Source organism: Panthera onca, chromosome B3 (assembly GCF_046562875.1).
Source record: "Panthera onca isolate mPanOnc1 chromosome B3, mPanOnc1 haplotype 2, whole genome shotgun sequence".
NCBI classification, from domain to species: domain Eukaryota; kingdom Metazoa; phylum Chordata; class Mammalia; order Carnivora; family Felidae; genus Panthera; species Panthera onca.
Genome location: NC_138344.1, coordinates 47,723,841 through 47,746,908, shown reverse-complemented (window position 1 = coordinate 47,746,908; position 23,068 = coordinate 47,723,841). Strand labels below are relative to the sequence as shown.

General features: G+C 36.0%; 1 protein-coding gene across 11 annotated transcripts in view; it reads right to left on the bottom strand.

Moving 5' to 3' along the window:
* ZNF280D (zinc finger protein 280D) overlaps window positions 1–23,068 on the bottom strand; it is a 244,600-nt gene that overhangs the window by 114,221 nt on the left and 107,311 nt on the right. For 8 of the 11 annotated variants that reach the window (XR_013556301.2, XR_013556299.2, XR_013556302.2 and 5 more), the window contains exons 2-7: window positions 20,444–20,487; window positions 20,263–20,331; window positions 17,299–17,445; window positions 15,352–15,417; window positions 15,113–15,252; window positions 3,148–3,265 (exon numbers count right to left, since the gene is read on the bottom strand). Coding sequence is in view for 5 of the 11 variants with exons in the window: in XM_060618430.3 (XP_060474413.2) it covers window positions 3,148–3,265; window positions 15,113–15,252; window positions 15,352–15,417; window positions 17,299–17,445; window positions 20,263–20,290 (499 nt within the window). In the remaining 6 variants the exon portion in view is untranslated. The remainder of the gene's footprint in view (window positions 1–3,147; window positions 3,266–15,112; window positions 15,253–15,351; window positions 15,418–17,298; window positions 17,446–20,262; window positions 20,332–20,443; window positions 20,488–23,068) is intronic. The other 3 variants (XR_013556307.2, XR_013556306.2, XR_013556303.2) reach the window with 2 other exon arrangements.

Here is a 23,068-nt window from a genome sequence, read left to right as displayed (position 1 = left end):
TATGAAAGGACTCATAATGGAAGGAGTGTTAGCATAAAGGTTTTCAAATTATGTTCCCAGAGCCTAAAAGGCTCATTTTAGGGAATATAGAGGGTATGTCTAACAGAGAAATTCTTGTATATTTTATTTATTAGGTTTCTGAATAAAATTTTTTTTGCATAGGAATTTTACTCCTAAAAACAGTTTGAAAACCATCACCTGAAAGCCTTATTCAGAGCATTAGCAAGAGAAATGGGGATATTTAGGCTATATAATCAGGCCAGGCAAAAGCTGTTTTTGAAAATAACATTCAACTGTACATGGTAATAAGCATTCTAAAACTGCACACCATATTTTCATTCTCTCAACTGTACACTGTAAGTAGGAGCAGTAAAGTAAATATATTAGAAATACTCCAGGGTTTTAAGTCAGAAAGTATAAGTTCAAATCGAGGCTCTGTCACTGACTAGCTATGTATTCTTGGTTTATTCAATTAACTTCTCTTAGCCTCAGTATCCTCTTTTGTAAAATAAGAGCTATAATGCCTTATTTTACAGAGCTGTTTTAAGATCAAATAAGATAATATATTTAAAGCACCCAACACAATATCTGACACACTGAAAGCATTCAATAATAAATGACAACTATTATCATTACTAAAAAAATATTTTGTATCTTAACTTACTTTTAAAAAGTACCCATACAATATATGGCACATAGAAAGCATTCAATAATGAATGGTAGCTGTTATCATTACTAATGAAATTATTCTGTATCTTACTTTAGAGGAAAAAAATTATTCTAATAGATTCACCTATCAGCTTTTTAATATGGGGAAACATGCCAGAAAAATAAAGAATATTATATTAGTTGGCTCCTCTGTTCATCCTGTGAAATAACATAAAAATGATTTTCTTCCCATCTTCAAGGCACATCATTATGGCTATAATATGGGTACCTGGAAAAGATTTGTGCAATCACAATAGCATTCTTGTGAAATGGTTAGGTTACTTGAAAAGCCAATGAATGCTGATATTTTAATTATGCATCTGCTTACATAACAGGCTGGAGAGTAAAAACAGACTGTTTTACTATAAGAAATTTTTAATATAATAAAATCACTCTGCATTTAGGAGTTTTAAATTCTGACCCTTCAACTTATTTATCCCTGTTGTCTTTGGCTTGTGTTGTTTCCTATTCTGAACAGTTCTCTCTCTGCCAGTAAAAATCCTTTCAAGAACAAGCTCAAATCCAATCTTCTCCAAATATCCATGATCACTGCAGAGTAGTCAATCATACTACTGAACATAAAACACATATTATCATTCACACCAACTGGTGTCAAATCCTTTAAAGTTTGGGGCATGTGGGTGGCTCAGGTGGTTAGGCATCCAACTTCGGCTCAGGTCATGATCTCACAGTTCATGAGTTTGAGCCCCACATTGGGCTCTGTGCTGACAGCTCAGAGCCTACAGCCTGCTTCAGATTCTGTGTCTTCCTCTTTCTGCCCCTTCCGTACTCAATGCTGTGTGTGTGCCTCTCTCAAAAGTAAATAAACATTAAAAAAAATTTTTTTATAAAGTTCATAATGCACTTTCATTTTATTTATTTTATTTGTGCCTGAAAAATCCCTGACTAAAGTAGAGTGAGAATTAAAATTATATCTCCTGATGGCTGACTCCAGGCCTGGAAAATAAATGCATTAAAAAAGAAAAATTAAATCTCCATTTTAATAATATGAGAAAACTGAAGTATAAAGACTTGATAAAGACTACAAAAATCTTAAGAACGGCAGTTGAAATCTACATCTTCTTCCTCATCCTACTTACTGTTCAGGCTAAACTCTCTCTGCAACAGAAAACTTACAGGTTGAGCAGGAGTCATTGCCCTTACTCCCAAGAAGTTTCAAAAATTCACTTTTTCTATTAATAAAGTTTCTGTGTTTTAGAAAACCAGACTTAAGACAACAATTTTTCTTCTTTCTTTTGGTTCTTACCTATGTTACTGACTATATTTTTATAAAGCATGTAAGTGACACACCAAGAAGTGAATATGAACTCAATATTATCTAAATGGAAAAACATTTTAGGCACTAATATTACAATAAAAAAATTGGAGGAGAGGAGTGCCTGGGTGGCTCAGTCAGTTAAGCATCCAACTTCGGCTCAAGTCATGATCTCGTGGTTGATAAGTTCTAGCCACACATCAGGCTCTGTGCTAACAGCTGAGAGCCTGGAGCTTGCTTCGGATTCTGTGTCTCCCTCTCTCTCTGCCCCTCCCCCGCTCATGCTCTGTCTCAAAAATAAATAATCATTAAAAAAATTTTTTTTAAAGTAAGTGTGCTTGTATTTCTGTCTTGCTTTAAAAACAAAAAAACAAAAAAACAATGGTTAAGAGGGTTTAGTAGATTCTCCACACTGATTTTTTAGTAAATAATCTAAAACTTCCCCTCAAATCTTACTTGTCTCTATTTAGTCAAATATCTGAAATATACCAAAACTGCTAAGATACAAAGCATAATTGCCTTCATTACAGGGAATTTTCAATTAGATGAAATTCTTTCATAGATTACTAATTTATTTTAGGTTAATGAAGAACTATGTTTCAGTATACAATCTAAGAACTTTAATTCTACTAAACAGAAATTTCATATTCCTCCAATGGGCATATACTGAGTACTGGCTATATACAAATTTATTGTACCACTTTATAATAGCATTCTATAATCATATGTAACTACAGTATCTAAAGGCTTTACTGAATAGAAAGACGCTAATCTAATTAGGAAATCAATTGTAACCATATACTTTTTTCACACTAGTCATGGAAATTAATACTTCTTTTAACAGAGTATTTATGGTGTCAGAAGACTTCTATAACTTACAGAAATTATTTTATGATTTTTCAGCCCATTTTTAGTGCCAAGTAAGAACATTAGCCAATGTCTTATTAATAAAATGTCTTATTAATAAGTAAAAAAACAAATAAAAATAAAATGTCTTATTAATAAATAAAATTTTACTTAAAACCATCCAAGGGGGAAAAAAAGTCACCCAAGAAAGGTATTCATGAACTATTAGCACTATACTACCTTACAAGAAAGTCAATTACATATGCATATTCATCAAGTTTCTTCTTATAATTTTGTTTAAAAGTGCTAAAACCAACCTGGTATAGAAAGCGTCGGTCCCCCTTGGTAATGTGATGTTCCTGTATCCTGGGTCAAATCAAATAGTAACTCCGAAGAATTATTAGACACAACTCGTGATGAGTTTGTTATATAACCCTGTTAAAATATTTCAAAGGAAGAATATTACATTTATTCAACATAGTTACAATTATTTTCTTTCATAAACTTTTCTAAAGGTAAACTTAACTGTATGTCAATATTGTAAGAATAGCTTTTGATGACTCAATTAGTAATTAATAAGTTATAAAACACAAAGGTAATTATTACTGTCAAAATTATCATCTAGTAAAACTAAAAGGAAGCTATTACTTACAGCTGATTTGTTCCTAACTACCGAATTAAAACCGGGCAAATTTTAGTCTGATTTTTTCAAGATCAAGGAAACATATACTCATTTTAAATCAATAGGATTGATACACTTTAGAGGGCTACTAAAAATGCAGTATTCCTATCAAAGAGCAAACAGTAAAACTTATCAAAATCTTTGGGTAAAAGGAAAACAAATATGAAAACATACTGACATAAGTTTAAAAGCTTCTGTATCTCTATAAACCCCCCACCCCAAGACAAAATATTAGGGCAAACAAATTAGAAGTCAATCTGCAGTGCTGTGCATCAGGATTAGGGATGAATATATCACATGGTTTGAGTTTTGTAATCATCCTAATTGGAAAAATTTATAAGGCAAGGGTCAGGAAAAGAAAGAATGGGTGTCCCCCCACCCACACCCTGCCCCGCCTCACTCTTCCTACCATTCCACAGAAAGCCATGCTAGACCAGGTAATCTTCCATTTCATAGGATAAATATGAAAGCTACCTGATCAACAGGGTAAACAAATAAGAAAGCCAGGCAAACAGGGTTTATTTAAAATGGAAACTGTTTATAGGAATAATCTGGACCAGCTGCTCTGCTCTTGGAAGCTATGGAAACAAGTGTGTAAGTAACTCAAACCACTTCTAAAATTTGAGAAATAACAGGTAAATTATCTTTATTTGGGCCTTAACAATGTAATATAAAAAATCAGTAATGTCATGACTTTACTGTAAAAAAGCACAATCTTATTTCATAATAAATATTTTCTCCAAATTTGCACTTAAAAAATAGAAAATATTCACATGTATTTAACAAAATAGTTCTTTAACAGAAATACAAAGTTAACACTGTTAATACTTTATTAGGAAAACAACTGGTTAATTAAGCTCAACAATTTCAGAGAGCAGGCACATAGTATTCAATAATAATTGGTTAAAATAATTCTCCAACAGGGAATTTTTAATGTCTTAAAAAACAGTTCAAAAAGATATCAAATGGAATAGTAAGGGTGGAACAGACACTAGACTGAGATTCAGAAGACTGGCACATTTAACTATGTAACCTTGGGCAAGTCACTTCTGAGCTTCAAGTTATTCACCTATCAAACTGAAATAATGGCTACAATTGTGTTTTAAATGTACTTGTACTTCATGACACATGTATGTATTAAATCAAGTAGTTGTCACATTACTAATAAAAACCTAATGTTATACCCTATTTTATAAATAGGTAAACTAAGTTTAGATGTGGTTACATAAGGCTTCCCAATACAGCTGCTTGTTGATGTAGCTGTAATTAGAATCGACGCCTTATTTCCAAGGCTATACCGTTAGGCTGTATCACACTAACTTTATTATAAGTGATAATAATATATCCCTGCCATCTGCAAGAGATCTCAAAGAGATATTGAGGTATAAAGATATTCCATGAAAAAGCATGTGAGTGTGTGTGCGTGCACGCACACACATATACACACACACCAAAAAATGAAAAACTGTAATTATAATTTATTAAAAGCAGTGGCTTCCTAACTTCAGAGTAAATTCCCTTAAATAGAGGGGTCTCAATTCATTCCAGAATATATGACATTCTTAACTTTGCACATTAGAATCACTTGGAGAGTTTTTTACAATATTTCATCTGTAGGACCCACACAGACCAACTGGCACAATCTCTCCTTTTAAGAACTTACAAGATTGGGAAACACCAACTGAGGTGTTTTGATTTTAAAACTATGCGCAGAGAAATAAATATTCTCAGCTAGAAAAAGCTCTAGTTTCTAACTTTTATAACACTAATGTACAACCCTTCCTTTTGTTTTTCTTTCTTCTTCCTGGGTCCAAGTCAGAAAGATTTTTTATCAAACTGAATTAAATAACAAAGTTTCTTTTTCCAGTTTTCTATCCTGCAAAAGCCAACAACTTATGGAAAGTATACTGAGTTGACAACTTATGGAAAGTATACTGAGTTAATGTGATCCAACTAATACATTTCAAGTAGCTTTCCAACTTTTGAAATCCCAGAAATAACCTGCATAACCTTAGGATCCAAGATAGAGTCAGTGGTCTGGGTAAAATCTCTCACTTTAGAAATTAAGAAAATGAGGCTCAAAGAGGTTTTGACAATGCTAAGGAGCAAGGTTGAATCAGCATTCAAGTCTCTTGCTTCAATCTAAGTTTTTTAAACTACCGGTCCAGAGCTGATATCACTATGAGTTATTATTTCAGATAATAATTATCTCAAGTCATTAACAACTCAGGGGACAGAAACATTTGCCCAAAGATATTCTTATTTTTTTATGATATATAACCTCTTCAAAATATAAGTGGGAGTTGAATTTACTTAGCCATAGATTTAAAAATCTACAGCCTTCCTTTTCATTTTTACATAAATTACAATTAAAATAACTTTTATGAAAAATAAAACCGCAAAATATCAATTTTAGTGCTAACAGATCTGCAGATTACCTAATAGTAACATGAAATACAGAAAAAATATATTATTCCTCACAAAAGTATTTGGATTCAGTTCTGGTTTTGAACTTGGACATCTGCAAGAAAATGTATAGGTGCTTTGGAAGTTTCCCTTATTGTCAAAAGAACAAACATTTTCATTAAAATTTATTATTTCTCTAAGGCCAGTGCCAAATAGCTTATGATAGATATACATGAAAAAAGCACTGAGTTAATTCAATTCCAACTAATAGCAAAGAACCTTTACATTTTGGGTAACCTTTTGTTTTAGTACTCTAACTCCTTGGTTTCAGGACCCCTTTAACACATTTAAAAATTACTGAGGGATTGAGGTCCGGAAGATGGCGGCGTAGGAGGACGCGGGGCTCACAGCGCGTCCTGCCGATCACTTAGATTCCACCTACACCTGCCTAAAGAACCCAGAAAACCGCCAGAGGATTAGCAGAAGGGAGTCTCCGGAGTCAAGCGCAGACTAGAGGCCCACGGAAGAGGGTAGGAAGGGCGGCGAGGCGGTGCGCGCTCCACGGACTGGCGGGAGGGAGCCGGGGCGGAGGGGCGGCTCGCCGGCCAAGCAGAGCCCCCGAGTCTGGCTGGCAAAAGCGGAGGGGCCGGACGGACTGTGTTCCGACAGCAAGCGCGACTTAGCGTCTGGGAGGTCATAAGTTAACAGCTCTGCTCGGAAAGTGGGAAGGCTGGAGGACAAAGGGAGGGAGAGCTGCTGAGCACCCTGACGGCAGAGCTCAGCTTGGCGGGGAACAAAGGCGCCAGCGCCATCTCCCCCGCCCATCCCCCACCAAAATCCCAAAGGGAACCAGTTCCTGCCAGGGAACTTGCTCGCTCCGCGCAAACACCCAACTCTGTGCTTCTGCGGAGCCAAACCTCCGGCAGCGGATCTGACTCCCTCCCGCTGCCACAGGGCTCCTCCTGAAGTGGATCACCTAAGGAGAAGCGAGCTAACCCTGCCCCTCCACCCCCCGTGCACCTTGCCTACCCACCCCAGCTAATACGCCAGATCCCCAGCAACACAAGCCTGGCAGTGTGCAAGTAGCCCAGACGGGACACGCCACCCCACAGTGAATCCCGCCCCTAGGAGAGGGGAAGAGAAGGCACACACCAGTCTGACTGTGGCCCCGGCGGTGGGCTGGGGGCAGACATCGGGTCGGACTGCGGCCCCGCCCACTAACTCCAGTTATACACCACAGCACAGGGGAAGTGCACTGCAGGTCCTCACCACGCAAGGGACTCTCCAAAATGACCAAACGGAAGAATTCCCCTCAGAAGAATCTCCAGGAAATAACAACAGCTAATGAACTGATCAAAAAGGATTTAAATAATATAACAGAAAGTGAATTTAGAATAATAGTCATAAAATTAATCGCTGGGCTTGAAAACAGTATACAGGACAGCAGAGAATCTCTTGCCACAAAGATCGAGGGACTAAGGAACAGTCACGAGGAGTTGAAAAACGCTTTAAACAAAATGCAAAACAAAATGGAATCCACGATGGCCCGGCTTGAAGAAGCAGAGGAGAGAATAGGTGAACTAGAAGATAAAGTTATGGAGAAAGAGGAAGCTGAAAGAAAGAGAGATAAAAAAATCCAGGAGTATGAGGGGAAAATTAGAGAACTAAGTGATACACTAAAAAAAAATAATATACGCATAATTGGTATCCCAGAGGAGGAAGAGAGAGGGAAAGGTGCTGAAGGGGTACTTGAACAAATTATAGCTGAGAACTTCCCTGAACTGGGGAAGGAAAAAGGCATTGAAATCCAAGAGGCACAGAGAACTCCCTTCAGACGTAACTTGAATCGATCTTCTGCACGACATATCATAGTGAAACTGGCAAAATACAAGGATAAAGAGAAAATTCTGAAAGCAGCAAGGGATAAACGTGCCCTCACATATAAAGGGAGACCTATAAGACTCGTGACTGATCTCTCCTTTGAAACTTGGCAGGCCAGAAAGGCTTGGCACGATATCTACAGTGTGCTAAACAGAAAAAATATGCAGCCGAGAATCCTTTATCCAGCAAATCTGTCATTTAGAATAGAAGGAGAGATAAAGGTCTTCCCAAACAAACAAAAACTGAAGGAATTTGTCACCACGAAACCAGCCCTACAAGAGATCCTAAGGGGGATCCTGTGAGACAAAGTACCAGAGACATCACTACAAGCATAAAACATACAGACATCACAATGACTCTAAACCCATATCTTTCTATAATAACACTGAATGTAAATGGATTAAATGCGCCAACTAAAAGACATAGGGTATCAGAATGGATAAAAAAACAAGACCCATCTATTTGCTGTCTACAAGAGACTCATTTTAGATCTGAGGACACCTTTAGATTGAGGGGATGGAGAACTATCTATCATGCTCCTGGAAGCCAAAAGAAAGCTGGAGTAGCCATACTTATATCAGACAAACTAGACTTTAAATTAAAGGCTGTAACAAGAGATGAAGAAGGGCATTATATAATAATCACAGGGTCTATCCACCAGGAAGAGCTAACTATTATAAATGTCTATGCGCCAAATACCCGAGCCCCCAGATATATAAAACAATTACTCATAAACATAAGCAACCTTATTGATAAGAATGTGGTCAATGCAGGGGACTTTAACACCCCACTTACAGAAATGGATAGATCATCTAGACACACAGTCAATAAAGAAACAAGGGCCCTGAATGATACATTGGATCAGATGGACTTGACAGATATATTTAGAACTCTGCATCCCAAAGCAACAGAATATACTTTCTTCTCGAGTGCACATGGAACATTCTCCAAGATAGATCATATACTGGGTCACAAAACAGCCCTTCATAAGTTTACAAGAATTGAAATTATACCATGCATACTTTCAGACCACAATGCTATGAAGCTTGAAATCAACCACAGGAAAAAGTCTGGAAAACCTCCAAAATCATGGAGGTTAAAGAACACCCTACTAACGAATGAGTGGGTCAACCAGGCAATTAGAGAAGAAATTAAAATATACATGGAAACAAACGAAAATGAAAATACAACAATCCAAACGCTTTGGGATGCAGCGAAGGCAGTCCTGAGAGGAAAATACATTGCAATCCAGGCCTATCTCAAGAAACAAGAAAAATCCCAAATACAAAATCTAACAGCACACCTAAAGGAAATAGAAGCAGAACAGCAAAGGCAGCCTAAACCCAGCAGAAGAAGAGAAATAATAAAGATCAGAGCAGAAATAAACAATATAGAATCTAAAAAAACTGTAGAGCAGATCAACGAAACCAAGAGTTGGTTTTTTGAAAAAATAAACAAAATTGACAAACCTCTAGCCAGGCTTCTCAAAAAGAAAAGGGAGATGACCCAAATAGATAAAATCATGAATGAAAATGGAATGATTACAACCAATCCCTCAGAGATACAAACAATTATCAGGGAATACTATGAAAAATTATATGCCAGCAAATTGGACAACCTGGAAGAAATGGACAAATTTCTAAACACCCACACTCTTCCAAAACTCAATCAGGAGGAAATAGAAAGCTTGAACAGACCCATAACCAGCGAAGAAATTGAATCGGTTATCAAAAATCTCCCAACAAATAAGAGTCCAGGACCAGATGGCTTCCCAGGGGAGTTCTACCAGACGTTTAAAGCAGAGATAATACCTATCCTTCTCAAGCTATTCCAAGAAATAGAAAGGGAAGGAAAACTTCCAGACTCATTCTATGAAGCCAGTATTACTTTGATTCCTAAACCAGACAGAGACCCAGTAAAAAAAGAGAACTACAGGCCAATATCCCTGATGAATATGGATGCAAAAATTCTTAATAAGATACTAGCAAATCGAATTCAACAGCATATAAAAAGAATTATTCACCATGATCAAGTGGGATTCATTCCTGGGATGCAGGGCTGGTTCAACATTCGCAAATCGATCAACGTGATACATCACATTAACAAAAAAAAAGAGAAGAACCATATGATCCTGTCAATCGATGCAGAAAAGGCCTTTGACAAAATCCAGCACCCTTTCTTAATAAAAACCCTTGAGAAAGTCGGGATAGAAGGAACATACTTAAAGATCATAAAGGCCATTTATGAAAAGCCCACAGCTAACATCATCCTCAACGGGGAAAAACTGAGAGCTTTTTCCCTGAGATCAGGAACACGACAGGGATGCCCACTGTCACCGCTCTTGTTTAACATAGTGCTGGAAGTTCTAGCATCAGCAATCAGACAACAAAAGGAAATCAAAGGCATCAAAATTGGCAAAGATGAAGTCAAGCTTTCGCTTTTTGCAGATGACATGATATTATACATGGAAAATCCGATAGACTCCACCAAAAGTCTGCTAGAACTGATACATGAATTCAGCAAAGTTGCAGGATACAAAATCAATGTGCAGAAATCAGTTGCATTCTTATACACTAACAATGAAGCAACAGAAAGACAAATGAAGAAACTGATCCCATTCACAATTGCACCAAGAAGCATAAAATACCTAGGAATAAATCTAACCAAAGATGTAAAAGATCTGTATGCTGAAAACTATAGAAAGCTTATGCAGGTAATTGAAGAAGATATAAAGAAATGGAAAGACATTCCCTGCTCATGGATTGGAAGAATAAATATTGTCAAAATGTCAATACTACCCAAAGCTATCTACACATTCAATGCAATCCCAATCAAAATTGCACCAGCATTCTTCTCGAAACTAGAACAAGCAATCCTAAAATTCATATGGAACCACAAAAGGCCCCGAATAGCCAAAGTAATTTTGAAGAAGAAGACCAAAGCAGGAGGCATCACAATCCCAGACTTTAGCCTCTACTACAAAGCTGTCATCATCAAGTCAGCATGGTATTGGCATAAAAACAGACACATAGACCAATGGAATAGAATAGAAACCCCAGAACTAGACCCACAAACGTATGGCCAACTCATCTTTGACAAAGCAGGAAAGAACATCCAATGGAAAAAAGACAGTCTCTTTAACAAATGGTGCTGGGAGAACTGGACAGCAACATGCAGAAGGTTGAAACTAGACCACTTTCTCACACCATTCACAAAAATAAACTCAAAATGGATAAAGGACCTGAATGTGAGACAGGAAACCATCAAAACCTTAGAGGAGAAAGCAGGAAAAGACCTCTCTGACCTCAGCCGTAGCAATCTCTTACTCGGCACATCCCCAAAGGCAAGGGAATTAAAAGCAAAAGTGAATTACTGGGACCTTATGAAGATAAAAAGCTTCTGCACAGCAAAGGAAACAACCAACAAAACTAAAAGGCAACCAACGGAATGGGAAAAGATATTTGCAAATGACACATCGGACAAAGGGCTAGTATCCAAAATCTATAAAGAGCTCATCAAACTCCACACCCGAAAAACAAATAACCCAGTGAAGAAATGGGCAGAAAACATGAAGAGACACTTCTCTAAAGAAGACATCCGGATGGCCAACAGGCACATGAAAAGATGTTCAACGTCGCTCCTTATCAGGGAAATACAAATCAAAACCACACTCAGATATCACCTCACGCCAGTCAGAGTGGCCAAAATGAAGAAATCAGGAGACTATAGATGCTGGAGAGGATGTGGAGAAACGGGAACCCTCTTGCACTGTTGGTGGGAATGCAAATTGGTGCAGCCGCTCTGGAAAGCAGTGTGGAGGTTCCTCAGAAAATTAAAAATAGACCTACCCTATGACCCAGCAATAGCACTGCTGGGAATTTATCCAAGGGATACAGGAGTACTGATGCATAGGGGCACCTGTACCCCAATGTTTATAGCGGCACTCTCAACAATAGCCAAATTATGGAAAGAGCCTAAATGTCCATCAACTGATGAATGGATAAAGAAATTGTGGTTTATATACACAATGGAATACTACGTGGCAATGAGAAAAAATGAAATATGGCCTTTTGTAGCAACATGGATGGAACTGGAGAGTGTGATGCTAAGTGAAATAAGCCATACAGAGAAAGACAGATACCATATGGTTTCACTCTTATGTGGATCCTGAGAAACATAACAGAAACCCATGGGGGAGGGGAAGGAAAAAAAAAAAAAAAAAAAAAGAGGTTAGAGTGGGAGAGAGCCAAAGCATAAGAGACTGTTAAAAACTGAGAACAAACTGAGGGTTGATGGGGGGTGGGAGGGAGGGCAGGGTGGGTGATGGGTATTGAGGAGGGCACCTTTTGGGATGAGCACTGGGTGTTGCATGGAAACCAATTTGACAGTAAATTTCATATATTAAAAAATAAAAAAAATAAAAATAAATTAAAAAAAAAAAAATTACTGAGGGCCCAAAAGGTTTTATTTAGTTGGGTTATATCTACTGATATTTATAATATTAGACATTAAATATTTATTTTAAATAACAATAAACCCACTATAGATTACCATAAATAACATTTTTATGAAAAGTGACTATCCTACAACACATAAAAAATTAGTGAAAAGAATGGCACTGTTTTACATTTCTGAAAATCTTTTTAATGTCTGGCTTAATCAAAAACTGTTACAGATTCATATCTGCTTCTGTTTTCTATCTGTTAGAGTATGTTATTTTATTTGAAAAATATAGAGAAAATCTGGCTTCATAAAGATATATAGTTGAAAAAGGGAGTATTTTTGGGGCGCCTGGGTGGCGCAGTCGGTTAAGCGTCCGACTTCAGCCAGGTCACGATCTCGCGGTCCGTGAGTTCGAGCCCCGCGTCAGGCTCTGGGCTGATGGCTCGGAGCCTGGAGCCTGTTTCCGATTCTGTGTCTCCCTCTCTCTCTGCCCCTCCCCTGTTCATGCTCGGTCTCTCTCTGTCCCAAAAATAAATAAAAAACGTTGAAAAAAAAATTTAAAAAAAAAAAAAAAAAAAAAAAAGAAAAAGGGAGTATTTTAATAGCAAGTTGGGATAACTATGGGTACACTTCTTTGATACCACACCAAAATTCAACATTGATATTTTCTTAAAGATTTACTGCAATGTGGAATCTGACTCCTTATCACTGAATTTTTTGTACTTTGTTAAAATAAAATCTATTAGTCTATCTTAAACTTTGAATGATCTCTTACCCATGCATGATTTTATAATATGATGCGCTGGTTATTTCAAAAATACTGGTTTCTGTGAATTATGATTATCTTCCAAATGTTAACAGAATTCACTATACAATAACAAAAAATCACATTTATTAACTGTACCACCCATCAGAAAAGTCTTTAAGTACTGGGAAGCTGTCAGATCATGGTGGCTGATACAAGTTTTCCAAAATTCTAATTTGTGCTTGAAAGCTCAATTTTATTATTGGGAAGAAATGCCATCAGTTATTTTCCTTTAAGTGTGCACTTTGTTCAGTTTTCAGGAAATGTCTGCCAAATAACCAAAACTGAATAACTCACAGTGTGCAGCAAACAAACTCTCAAGTGGCCTTTATGATCCCCACCCCATGGTGTTCATGTCCTGCATGATTCCCTTCCTTTTAGTGTGGGCAAGGCATGTGACTTGCTTCTCATCAAGAGAATACAACAAAGGTGACAGGATTACATGATTTTGTGTATGTGATTACATTACATTAGATCAGCATGGCATTCTGCTACATATTCTCTCTCGTGGGCTTTGAGCATGTAAGAAGCCAAACTGGGAAAACTCAGGTGGCAAAGCCAGCCAAAAGCCAGTCATTTAGTGAGATTCTCAGTCTGACAACCCTTAAGAAACTGAATGCTGCCAACTACCATGAGAACTTGGAAGCAGATACGTCTCCAGTCAAGCTTCAGATGAGATCACAACCTCAGAGTCCACACCCTGAAAGTAGCTTCATAAGAACCTGAAGCAGAGGATCCAGCTAAGTCATGACCTGACCCCCAACCCACAGAAACTGTGAGACAATATGTGTGGTTTTACACCATGAAGTCTGTGATATTACTGATACACGAAAATAAATAATATACTATGGCTTGTCATGCTTTCAAGTAAAAGTAGTCTTCTATTTTTAGAAAGTGGGTAGTTTAGCTCACAACTGAATCACATAAGTGCTTTTCCTTAAGATAATCATCAAACTTTGGAAACAATAGTGCTTTCGCATACTATTTCATCACACAAAATATTTTTAAAAGACACATAGAAAGGTAGAGATTTAACAAAATTAATAACATTTCATCAAGGAAATTGAGCAAGAATATTTTTTATTGGGAGTGCACAGTGGGGACGAATATAAAAAGTACTCATACAGCTTGGTACCACTGTCTTGATTTATACTAAGGCACCAGCAGTTTACCCACCATTACTTCTGCATCATCGGTGCATATGTCAACACAGTGGAAAAGGCAAATCATGTCTTTGTATTATCATGAGAATAGTGTTGACTCTCAAAACCCATGGAAGAGTCTCAGAGGAACCCCAGGGACTGAAGACTATACTTTGAAAACTGCTACACTAAGGCAATGGTTCCATTTTAAGTATATATTAAGTATACACACATACACACACGCACATACCAATATGTACATATGTATACAAATACATAGAAACTATGGGTTAGTCTGGATTGAAATTCTAGATCTACCATTTGCCATCTGTGTGACCTTAAATGAATTATTTAACCTCTGTGAGCCTCAATTTCCTCAACTATAAAACAGGAAAAATAATAATAGTGCCTCTTCACAGGGTCGTTTAAGAATTAAATGATTTATGTATAGCATTTACAACAAAGCCTCATAAATATTACAAATATTAACTATTACCATTAACTATTACTTTTTGTTAAGAATTTTTTAAGTGAACTAAATTATGAAGGTATATTTTCAGAATAAAAAGCTACAATGTCCTCTCAAAAGTTTTCCGATTAAGAACTAAGAACATTTGACCCAGTTTACAATTTTTGCCATTATGCAATATTCGTAATACTTTTATTCATGTTTTATTATCGCAAATTCCAATACCTTACTATTTAAGTGTGTTACCTGATTTAGGAACAGACTACATCGGTAGTTCCTTCCAATATTACTCCGGATACTGGCTGAGCTATCATATAGATAGTGACATTCCTGATGCTGATTATGCTTCTATTGGATGACTACCCACAACAATCCAGAATTTTAATTGGCATTGTTTATACTGATAAATAATATCCAATGTATCCCTGAGCTGTGTAGTTTTAGAAACACTTACAGGTTTAGACAAAGGCTGAACAATCACAGAACTATCTGAAGATCTAGATTCAGGATGAAAATTTACAGGCGAGGCAGACACTGGATTTGATGCTGGGTTCGTGTAGTGTTGATTTGCAGGCTTGAATGCAGCAGTAATACCTGTATTTTAAAATTAAACAGTGCTTTGAATATATTTTGATATAATCAATGATGTCAAAATACTTCACTTTAAAATAAAATACTAAAATAATACTGTACCTCGACTGAGCGCACCATTCTTTATTCCCCTTGAATATGAGCTGGGGTTTACTCTATTCAAAATATCTACAAAAAATTATAGTGATTTTAAAATTCATTATTTGAATAAAACAGAAATCATGAATTGAAACAATCAAATAGATTCCCAGAAGAAGTATATAAGTTATCACTGATTTAAGAATACAGTTAATTTTGGGGTACCTGGTGACTCAGTCAGTTAAGTGTCCAACTTTAGCTCAGGTAATGATCTCATCAGTCCTGAGTTCGAGCCCTGCATCGGGCTCTGTGTTGACAGCTCAGAGCCTGGAGACCATTTTGGATTCTGTGTCTCCCTCTCTGTCTGCCCCTCACCCAGTTGTGTCTGTCTCTCAAAAATTTTTGTCTCTCAAAAATAAACATTAAAAAATATATATGATTAATTTTAAACATATAGATCTTTATCTACCAAAGAAACAAGATTACTAGCCTTGTTTTATAGAATAAGAATAAACTTTCTAATTGTAACTCAAAATCTAAAAGCCAGAAGTAAAAGATTAATAAATCTGACTACATATAAGTCAAACTTTCTAAAGTTTCTTTTATGGTAAAGAAAAGGTCCACATAATAAAAATCTTCCAAAAATATATGTATATGCAGTCTATAATTAGCATATGTATCTTTCTTTGAGTGATGACTCAGGATCCTACCACTCAAAATCAAACTTTATCCAACCTCCATATCCCACTCACACCTCTAGAAGCCTTGGAAGTGTTATTATAAGGGATTTCATTGGATTATCTGTAGCATTACTTTTGAGTTGGTTTTTTTTTCAATGTATTTATTTTGAGAGAGACAGAGAAAGCCCAAGCTGGGGAGGGACATAGAGAGAATCCCAAGCAGGCTCCACGCTCAAAGCGGAGCCTGACACAGGGCTCGATCTCACAACTGTGAGATCATGCCTGAGCCAAAATCAAGAGTCAGACACTTAACTGACTGAGACACCCAGTTGCCCCTACTCTGAAGAATTCTGAAAGGGAAAAACTAGCAGAGATTGCAGACTAAAACAACTTACAGTTTATCAGGGTATCTTATAACTTAAGGGGTTTCAAATCTACCAGTATACCTGAAGTCAATCTGAGCCTAATTTAACTTTCAGGATCACTTGAAAGTTCCTGATTCTGACATGTGTGTTACCTCTGTAACTTCTAGATTTTTTGGTAATCAAGCTAAAATTGGAAGAGTGGGGATTTGCCAAAACCTGCTGGTCAGGAAAAGGTAAAAGCACAAACAGTACCAAACCTCATAAAAATTTCCTTTTTACCTCACAGTAAAAAAAGAACCAGATCACATAAAATAACTCTATAAAGTAAAGGGCCACACAAAAGTAGAGTTGTTTTCTGATAATGGCAATGCAATACTGTATATCTAACTACAAATGTCTTACAGAATAAAAACCTGTTCAAACAACCTGACACCATTTTCATTCAGAAATTTAAGATTAAGTATTACTCCAACCATCAAAGAACTATTGGCTGAAGTACTTTTTAGTGGCTGTATTCTACAAAACACAAGTTTTTACCCTCCTACCTAGCAGTTCTATATAAACACTTGACTCATATTCCACATACTAAAATATCTTATGGCTTATACCTTAACAACAATAAATTCATTTAAATTCTGCATCTTAACAGTCCAGAAGAGAATTTCTACTGGGGTCAATCTCCTTTTGGAAAAAATTATTCTAAAACTAATATACATTGTTCTAGTTGAATACTGTTATCAGTCATCCCTAATTGGTATAAATTCAACCTGACCTTAACCGTCATGTTTTCAGTAACAGAATTTGAGTAACTATTTTATAATATGGTAATATTCCAAGGAACTTATGTCCTTATAAAGCAGTTCACAAATTTTCCCATTAGAAACAATATTTTATAAAACTTGGCTTCACTACAAGTAAATGCTTACTTGAAATTGCTGGTTTTGAACTTGATATCTCTCCAACAAAGATTGGCTCATCATCATCATCATCCTCAACCTCTTTTACTTTCTTCTGCCATGGTTCCAACTCTTCTTCTTCACATTCCATAAAGAGTTCTGCCATTTTTGAATTATCTAATTTCCAAAAGGAGAGAAGCAAACCTTATTTTCAAAAAGAAAAATACACTTTTAAAAATTCATAGTATATTTAAAATCTACTTTAATCATCCTAATAGCAATGTAACTTGATATTTGTACATAGTGCATGGCAGCAAGTGAGAAACTCAGAGCTCACTCTCTAAGATACAAACCAATTTAGACAGATAATGGTTGACAGTAGTAGTTATTTAATGGAAAAGTCAAAATGAGTTCTAGTCATATGCCTGGAATATAATTTTATCTACAAAAGGACCGTACCTAACCATTATCGGGAGGAGGGGGGGATATTAACAACTGGGAAATAAACTAAGACTAGGAGGCATCTCCTGGGAGATATACTTAGTAAAACTAAACCAAATTCAGGAATTCTAGACACAAAGCAGTGATGAGATGCTAGACTAAAATAAGGGAACAAGGTGAGACTTATTCCATTCGGGGCAAATTAGACCATTTCTCACCTAAAGAAACAGACCAAAGAACATGCAGTAAATATGAATATACACCATCCTATAAGTTCTGACCAAGAACAGAACTCCTACGAAGCATTTTAATACTTCACTCTTAAATATTAATGGACAATCAATAAGCACCAGAAAGTTTAGGAAAATCTCCTGTCTTTTAGAACAAATCAATAAAAAAGATAAAGAATCCTAAGGAAAAGAAATAATGCAGAGAGCAAGAAAAATATTAAAGAAAATATAATTTGCATCTTTAGAGATATTAGATAAGAAAGAATGTTATAAAAAGTAATATTCACAAAACAAAAAATAAGATTAAAAATATGATAGGAGCTCCTGAGTGGGTCAGTCGGTTAAGCATTCCACTCTCGATTTCGGCTCTGGTCATGACCTAGCAGTTCCTGGGATTGAGCCCTGAGCTGGACTTTGCACTCATGACCTGCGCGGAAATCAAGAGATGGACGCTTAACCAACTGAGCCCATGCAAGCGTCCCTGGACTACCTGACTTTTTAAACTATCTGCATATATTGATTGCTTTAAGCTAAGATGGAGAAAAAAGAAGAGGAGGAAGAGGGGAAAGAAGAGAAACAGTACTGAAGGCCTAAACTTATATCCCAACTAGATATAAGTGGTGCTTAACTGATACACAGAATGAGATGGGTGGTGGTCTACAAAACAAACAAACAAAAAAACCCTCCAGAGTTCTGGCTTTGACAATAATATATTTCATTTATCATTTAAATATAGTCATTTCTAAAGGTAATTTTTTATTATATTAAAGTAATGCCACTTCTACTTTTGACTCAAAATTAGGATAATGTTCTACCAGGTCTTAAAACATACTAACTGAAACAATTCTTTGATGGCATACAAAAGAAATATCTTAACAAATTAAGAACCATTATTTTATAAATTTTTAAATTTTTTCCTTTCTATAAAAGTATGTCACAAATCATTTCCTGTCTTAACATTATTTAAATGTTAATAGTCCACCTACCAAAAAAAAGGAGGCCTTTCCATTTTCCCAAAGGTCATAAACATATTAATTGATCCCTTTATTTTCTAAACTATAATGTTTTATTAACTACATAGAGTTCTTCAAGTAAAGTAACTAAAAATATTACTATATGTCCAAGACCAAACTGAACACTTTTGAGTGTATTTCCCTCTACACACTAGACAGGCAGTAAGCACATAGTATATAATAATCTATGGCTAGGAAACTAAGTGAAGTTAGGCAATGCCTAGCTTTTAAAAATTAGGGAAACATTGTAAATGGATAATAAAAGTTTCCAGTTAGTATATGTTATGGGCTAAATTGTGTTTCTCTAATATTCATGCATTAAAGTCCTCACCATCAGTACCTCACAATCTTAATGTGTTTGGAGACAGGGTCTTTAAGAAATAATGAGGTGAAAATGAAGTTATCAGGGTGGGTGCTAATCCAGTATGACTGATGTCCTTAAAGGAAGAGATCATGGGGCGCCTGGATGGCTCAGTCGGTTAAGCGGCCAACTTCGGCTCAGGTCATGATTTCTCAGTCCGTGAGTTTGAGCCCCGTGTCAGGCTCTGTGCTGACAGAGCCTGGAGCCTGTTTCAGATTCTGTGTCCCCCCTCTCGCTGACCCCCCCCCCCTTCATGCTCTCTCTCTGTCTCAAAAATAAACGTTTAAAAAAAGAAGAAGAAGAAGAGATCAGGACACGGATGAAGGACATGCTTGAAGGTAAAACCATCCAAAGACACAGGAAGCATATGGCCATCTCTAAGCCAAGGAGAGAGACGTGATACAGATCCTTCCCTTATGGCCCTCAAAAGGAATCAAACCTGCCAACACCTTGAACTTGTACTTCTAGACCCTAGAACTGTGAGAAATTCTGAAATAAAGTTCTGTTGTTTAAGCCATCCAGTCTATGATACTTCATTATGGAAGCCCAAGCAAACTAATACAGAAGACAAAGATCTTCTTCATTCTTCTTAACAGGGTAGTGCCATTGTCAATACATTCAGGATACATTGTTGAGAAAAAAATTTTTTAAGACACATAACATCTTTACATTTTTATAAATAATTATATTTTTGTCTATGCATAGAAAAAATATAGGTAATTATATACACCAAACTAGCAGTTATCACTGAGCATAAGAAGAAAAAAACTTCATTTCTACGTTACTCACGTTTTAATTTACATCATTTTTTATGTGAGCATGTTACTCCAATAAATTTATGTTTTTCTGTCTTTAAGAAAATGTGCCTACCCTTCCTTCTTTCTACTGAAGCAAATTTATCAGTACAAAAGCCACGTATACTATTATCAGTCGTGGCAGCAACACTTACTTTTTGGCTGAAAAGGGTTGTCGCCCATCAAGTTGCAGAGTTGACTTTCTGTAAATTGTCACCTGAGTACTGACACATGATATGAGTCAATTTTATGAGTCACTTTAAGTAATGCCAAATATTGAAACATGAAACTTGGGGTTCAGAAATTCTTGGATCTAATTTTGATCTCAAAACTCACCATGTGATTACAGACAAGACAGCAATTTGTATCTGTTTTCCTTCCTATAAAATAAAGATACCTAGTATTAGAGTGGATCTCATTAAATTAAGTGTACACATATTTAATCTTTTTTCCTATAAAAAGCTCAATTTTTAAGTTTGATATGTCTGACTTTTACTTATAACTCACTTTACATAATTGGTTCATTCAAGAATTTAGTAATAAAAATGGTAATTCTCTTAAGTACTTACTACTTGAAGAAGTCTGAATTATTAAAAATAATGTTTTTAATCTTTTTGTAAAAATGAGTAATCACCTCATAATGTATTGTTTTAGTAAGTCTGAATTTTCAAATGCTAAGTGATACTAATCTTTAACTGTTACTTATTCACGTTTCAGGTATAAGTGTAATTACTTCCATAAGAAAACATAACTTTAAATAAATTGTATTTTTCTTATTTTTTATCAAAAGAATTTAAAAATAAAGAAATTAATTAGATATATTTCAGTGTAGATTAATTCATCCAAAAATAACTACTCATTGGGGCACCTGACTGGCTCAGTCACAAGAGCATGTGACCCTTGATCTCAGGGTTGTGGGTTCAAGCCCCAAGTTGGATGTAGAGATTACTTAAAAAAATAAACTTGGGGCGCCTGGGTGGCTCAGTCGGTTAAGCATCCGACTTCAGCTCGGGTCATGATCTCATGGTTCGTGGGTTTGAGCCCCACATCGGGCTCTGTGCTGACAGCTCAGAGCCTGGAGCCTGTTTCAGATTCTGTGTCTCCCTCTCTCTATGCCCCTCCCCAACTCATGTTCTGTCTCCCTCTGTCTCAAAAATAAATAAGCATTAAAAAAAAAAATTAAAAAAAATAAATAAACTTAAAAAACATAAGTACTCATAGCCTTCATTTTTTTTAAGTTTATTTATTTTTGAAAAAGAGAGCGCAAGTGAGGGTGAGACAGAGGGAGAGAGAGAGAGAGAGAGAGAGAGAGAGAGAGAGAGAGAGAATTGCACGCAGGCTCCACATTGCCAGCGCAGAGTGCAACGTGAGGTTTGAACTTAGAATGATGAGATCATCACCTGAGCTGAAATCAAGAGTCAGACACTTAACCAACTGAGCCACCCAGGCACCCCTTAATTCAGTCATTTAAATAGTTATAGCTTATCTCTAAACAGTATCACTATTACAAATATGTCAAGGAAATATATACATAACAATTTTTGCTCATGTTAAGGACCTACTGTTACCAAGAATACAGAATATTTTTTAAGTGCCACAATTACACAGCTTATGAGACTCATATATATTTTTTATTTGAGTACTTATAATTATATTGGGTCATACATAATGGTTATATTAAATATTACATAGTTGACACATAGATATTTTGCTAAGTGACCATACAAATATCTCTTACCAAAATTCTGTAATTAGTATTCAATTTACAAATATTCAATTAATGAATGACTTGTCTATATGAATAAGACATCCAGTGCCTATTACGACAGAGATGACTTTAAGATAACCTACTTCAAAAGCCTGAGGACCATAGTAGCCTACTATAAAGTTGGAAGTCCTCAGATAAAACTTGAATCATAAATTCAGCCTAAAGCTGCCCTGTGATATACAGTAGCCACTAGCCACATGTGACAATTTAAGTTTAAATTAATTAAAATTAAATAAAATGTAAAATTCAGTTTCTCAGTTTTACTAGCCACATGTCAAATGCTCAAGGCCACATGTGGCTGGTCGCTACTATATCGGACAGTGCAGCTACAGAACATTACAATTGGACAACACTGGACTAACAAATCATTGCCATATTTTGTTCCGTTAATGAACAAACACTTTCATGGATTCTTTTGTCATCTCAGCCACTGAAGCATGCCAAAACTACCATTATAAAAACCTCTCAGGTCACACTGCAGAATTTTGGTGTAAGGCATGGAATTCTATGAAGGATTAAGTCAGCTGTCACTGAAGTGGAATATCCAGCAAAGATATGCAGTGTGGATCTCAAAGTTCCCAAACATTTCTAATAGCTTCTACAGCTCAGACTTAGCTCCAAAATAGCCAGAAAAAAGAGAATACTCTACTTCAGCTACAGACTCATTTCATGCCAAGTTTAATACACTTGTTTCTATGAAGAAAAAAATGAATTCCAATTAACTGACTTATCAAAGACTTTTTAGAAAATGATTCATTCACTGTTGGGAGACTGCTTATATAAATAATTTTAATTCCTATTTCACTATTTTTTGTTTCAGATTTTATATATCCAAAATTAAGCTATATCTTAAATAATTTTTTCTACAAATTTAAAAAAATCAGTAAAAATGTAGGTCTACATTCTTAATTGAAAAATTTGCTTTTAGCCACTGATAGCTGTTACCTGATGCAATGTCACTGTGTTGAATGAAAGTAAAGCATTTGATCTGGTACATAAGCACACAGTATGACACAGGTGTGCTATGTACTAGATATAGTTCAATTTACTTTCTGATAAAAGATTAATTCCACAAACCCCAACTGTAGAGTCTGCACATTAAAAAAGAGCTTTAGGCTAAAAGCCAGAAGAGGCGAGTTATAGCCCCCAGCACTACTACAACTTGCAGTCAAATCACCTTGTAATTTTGGGTC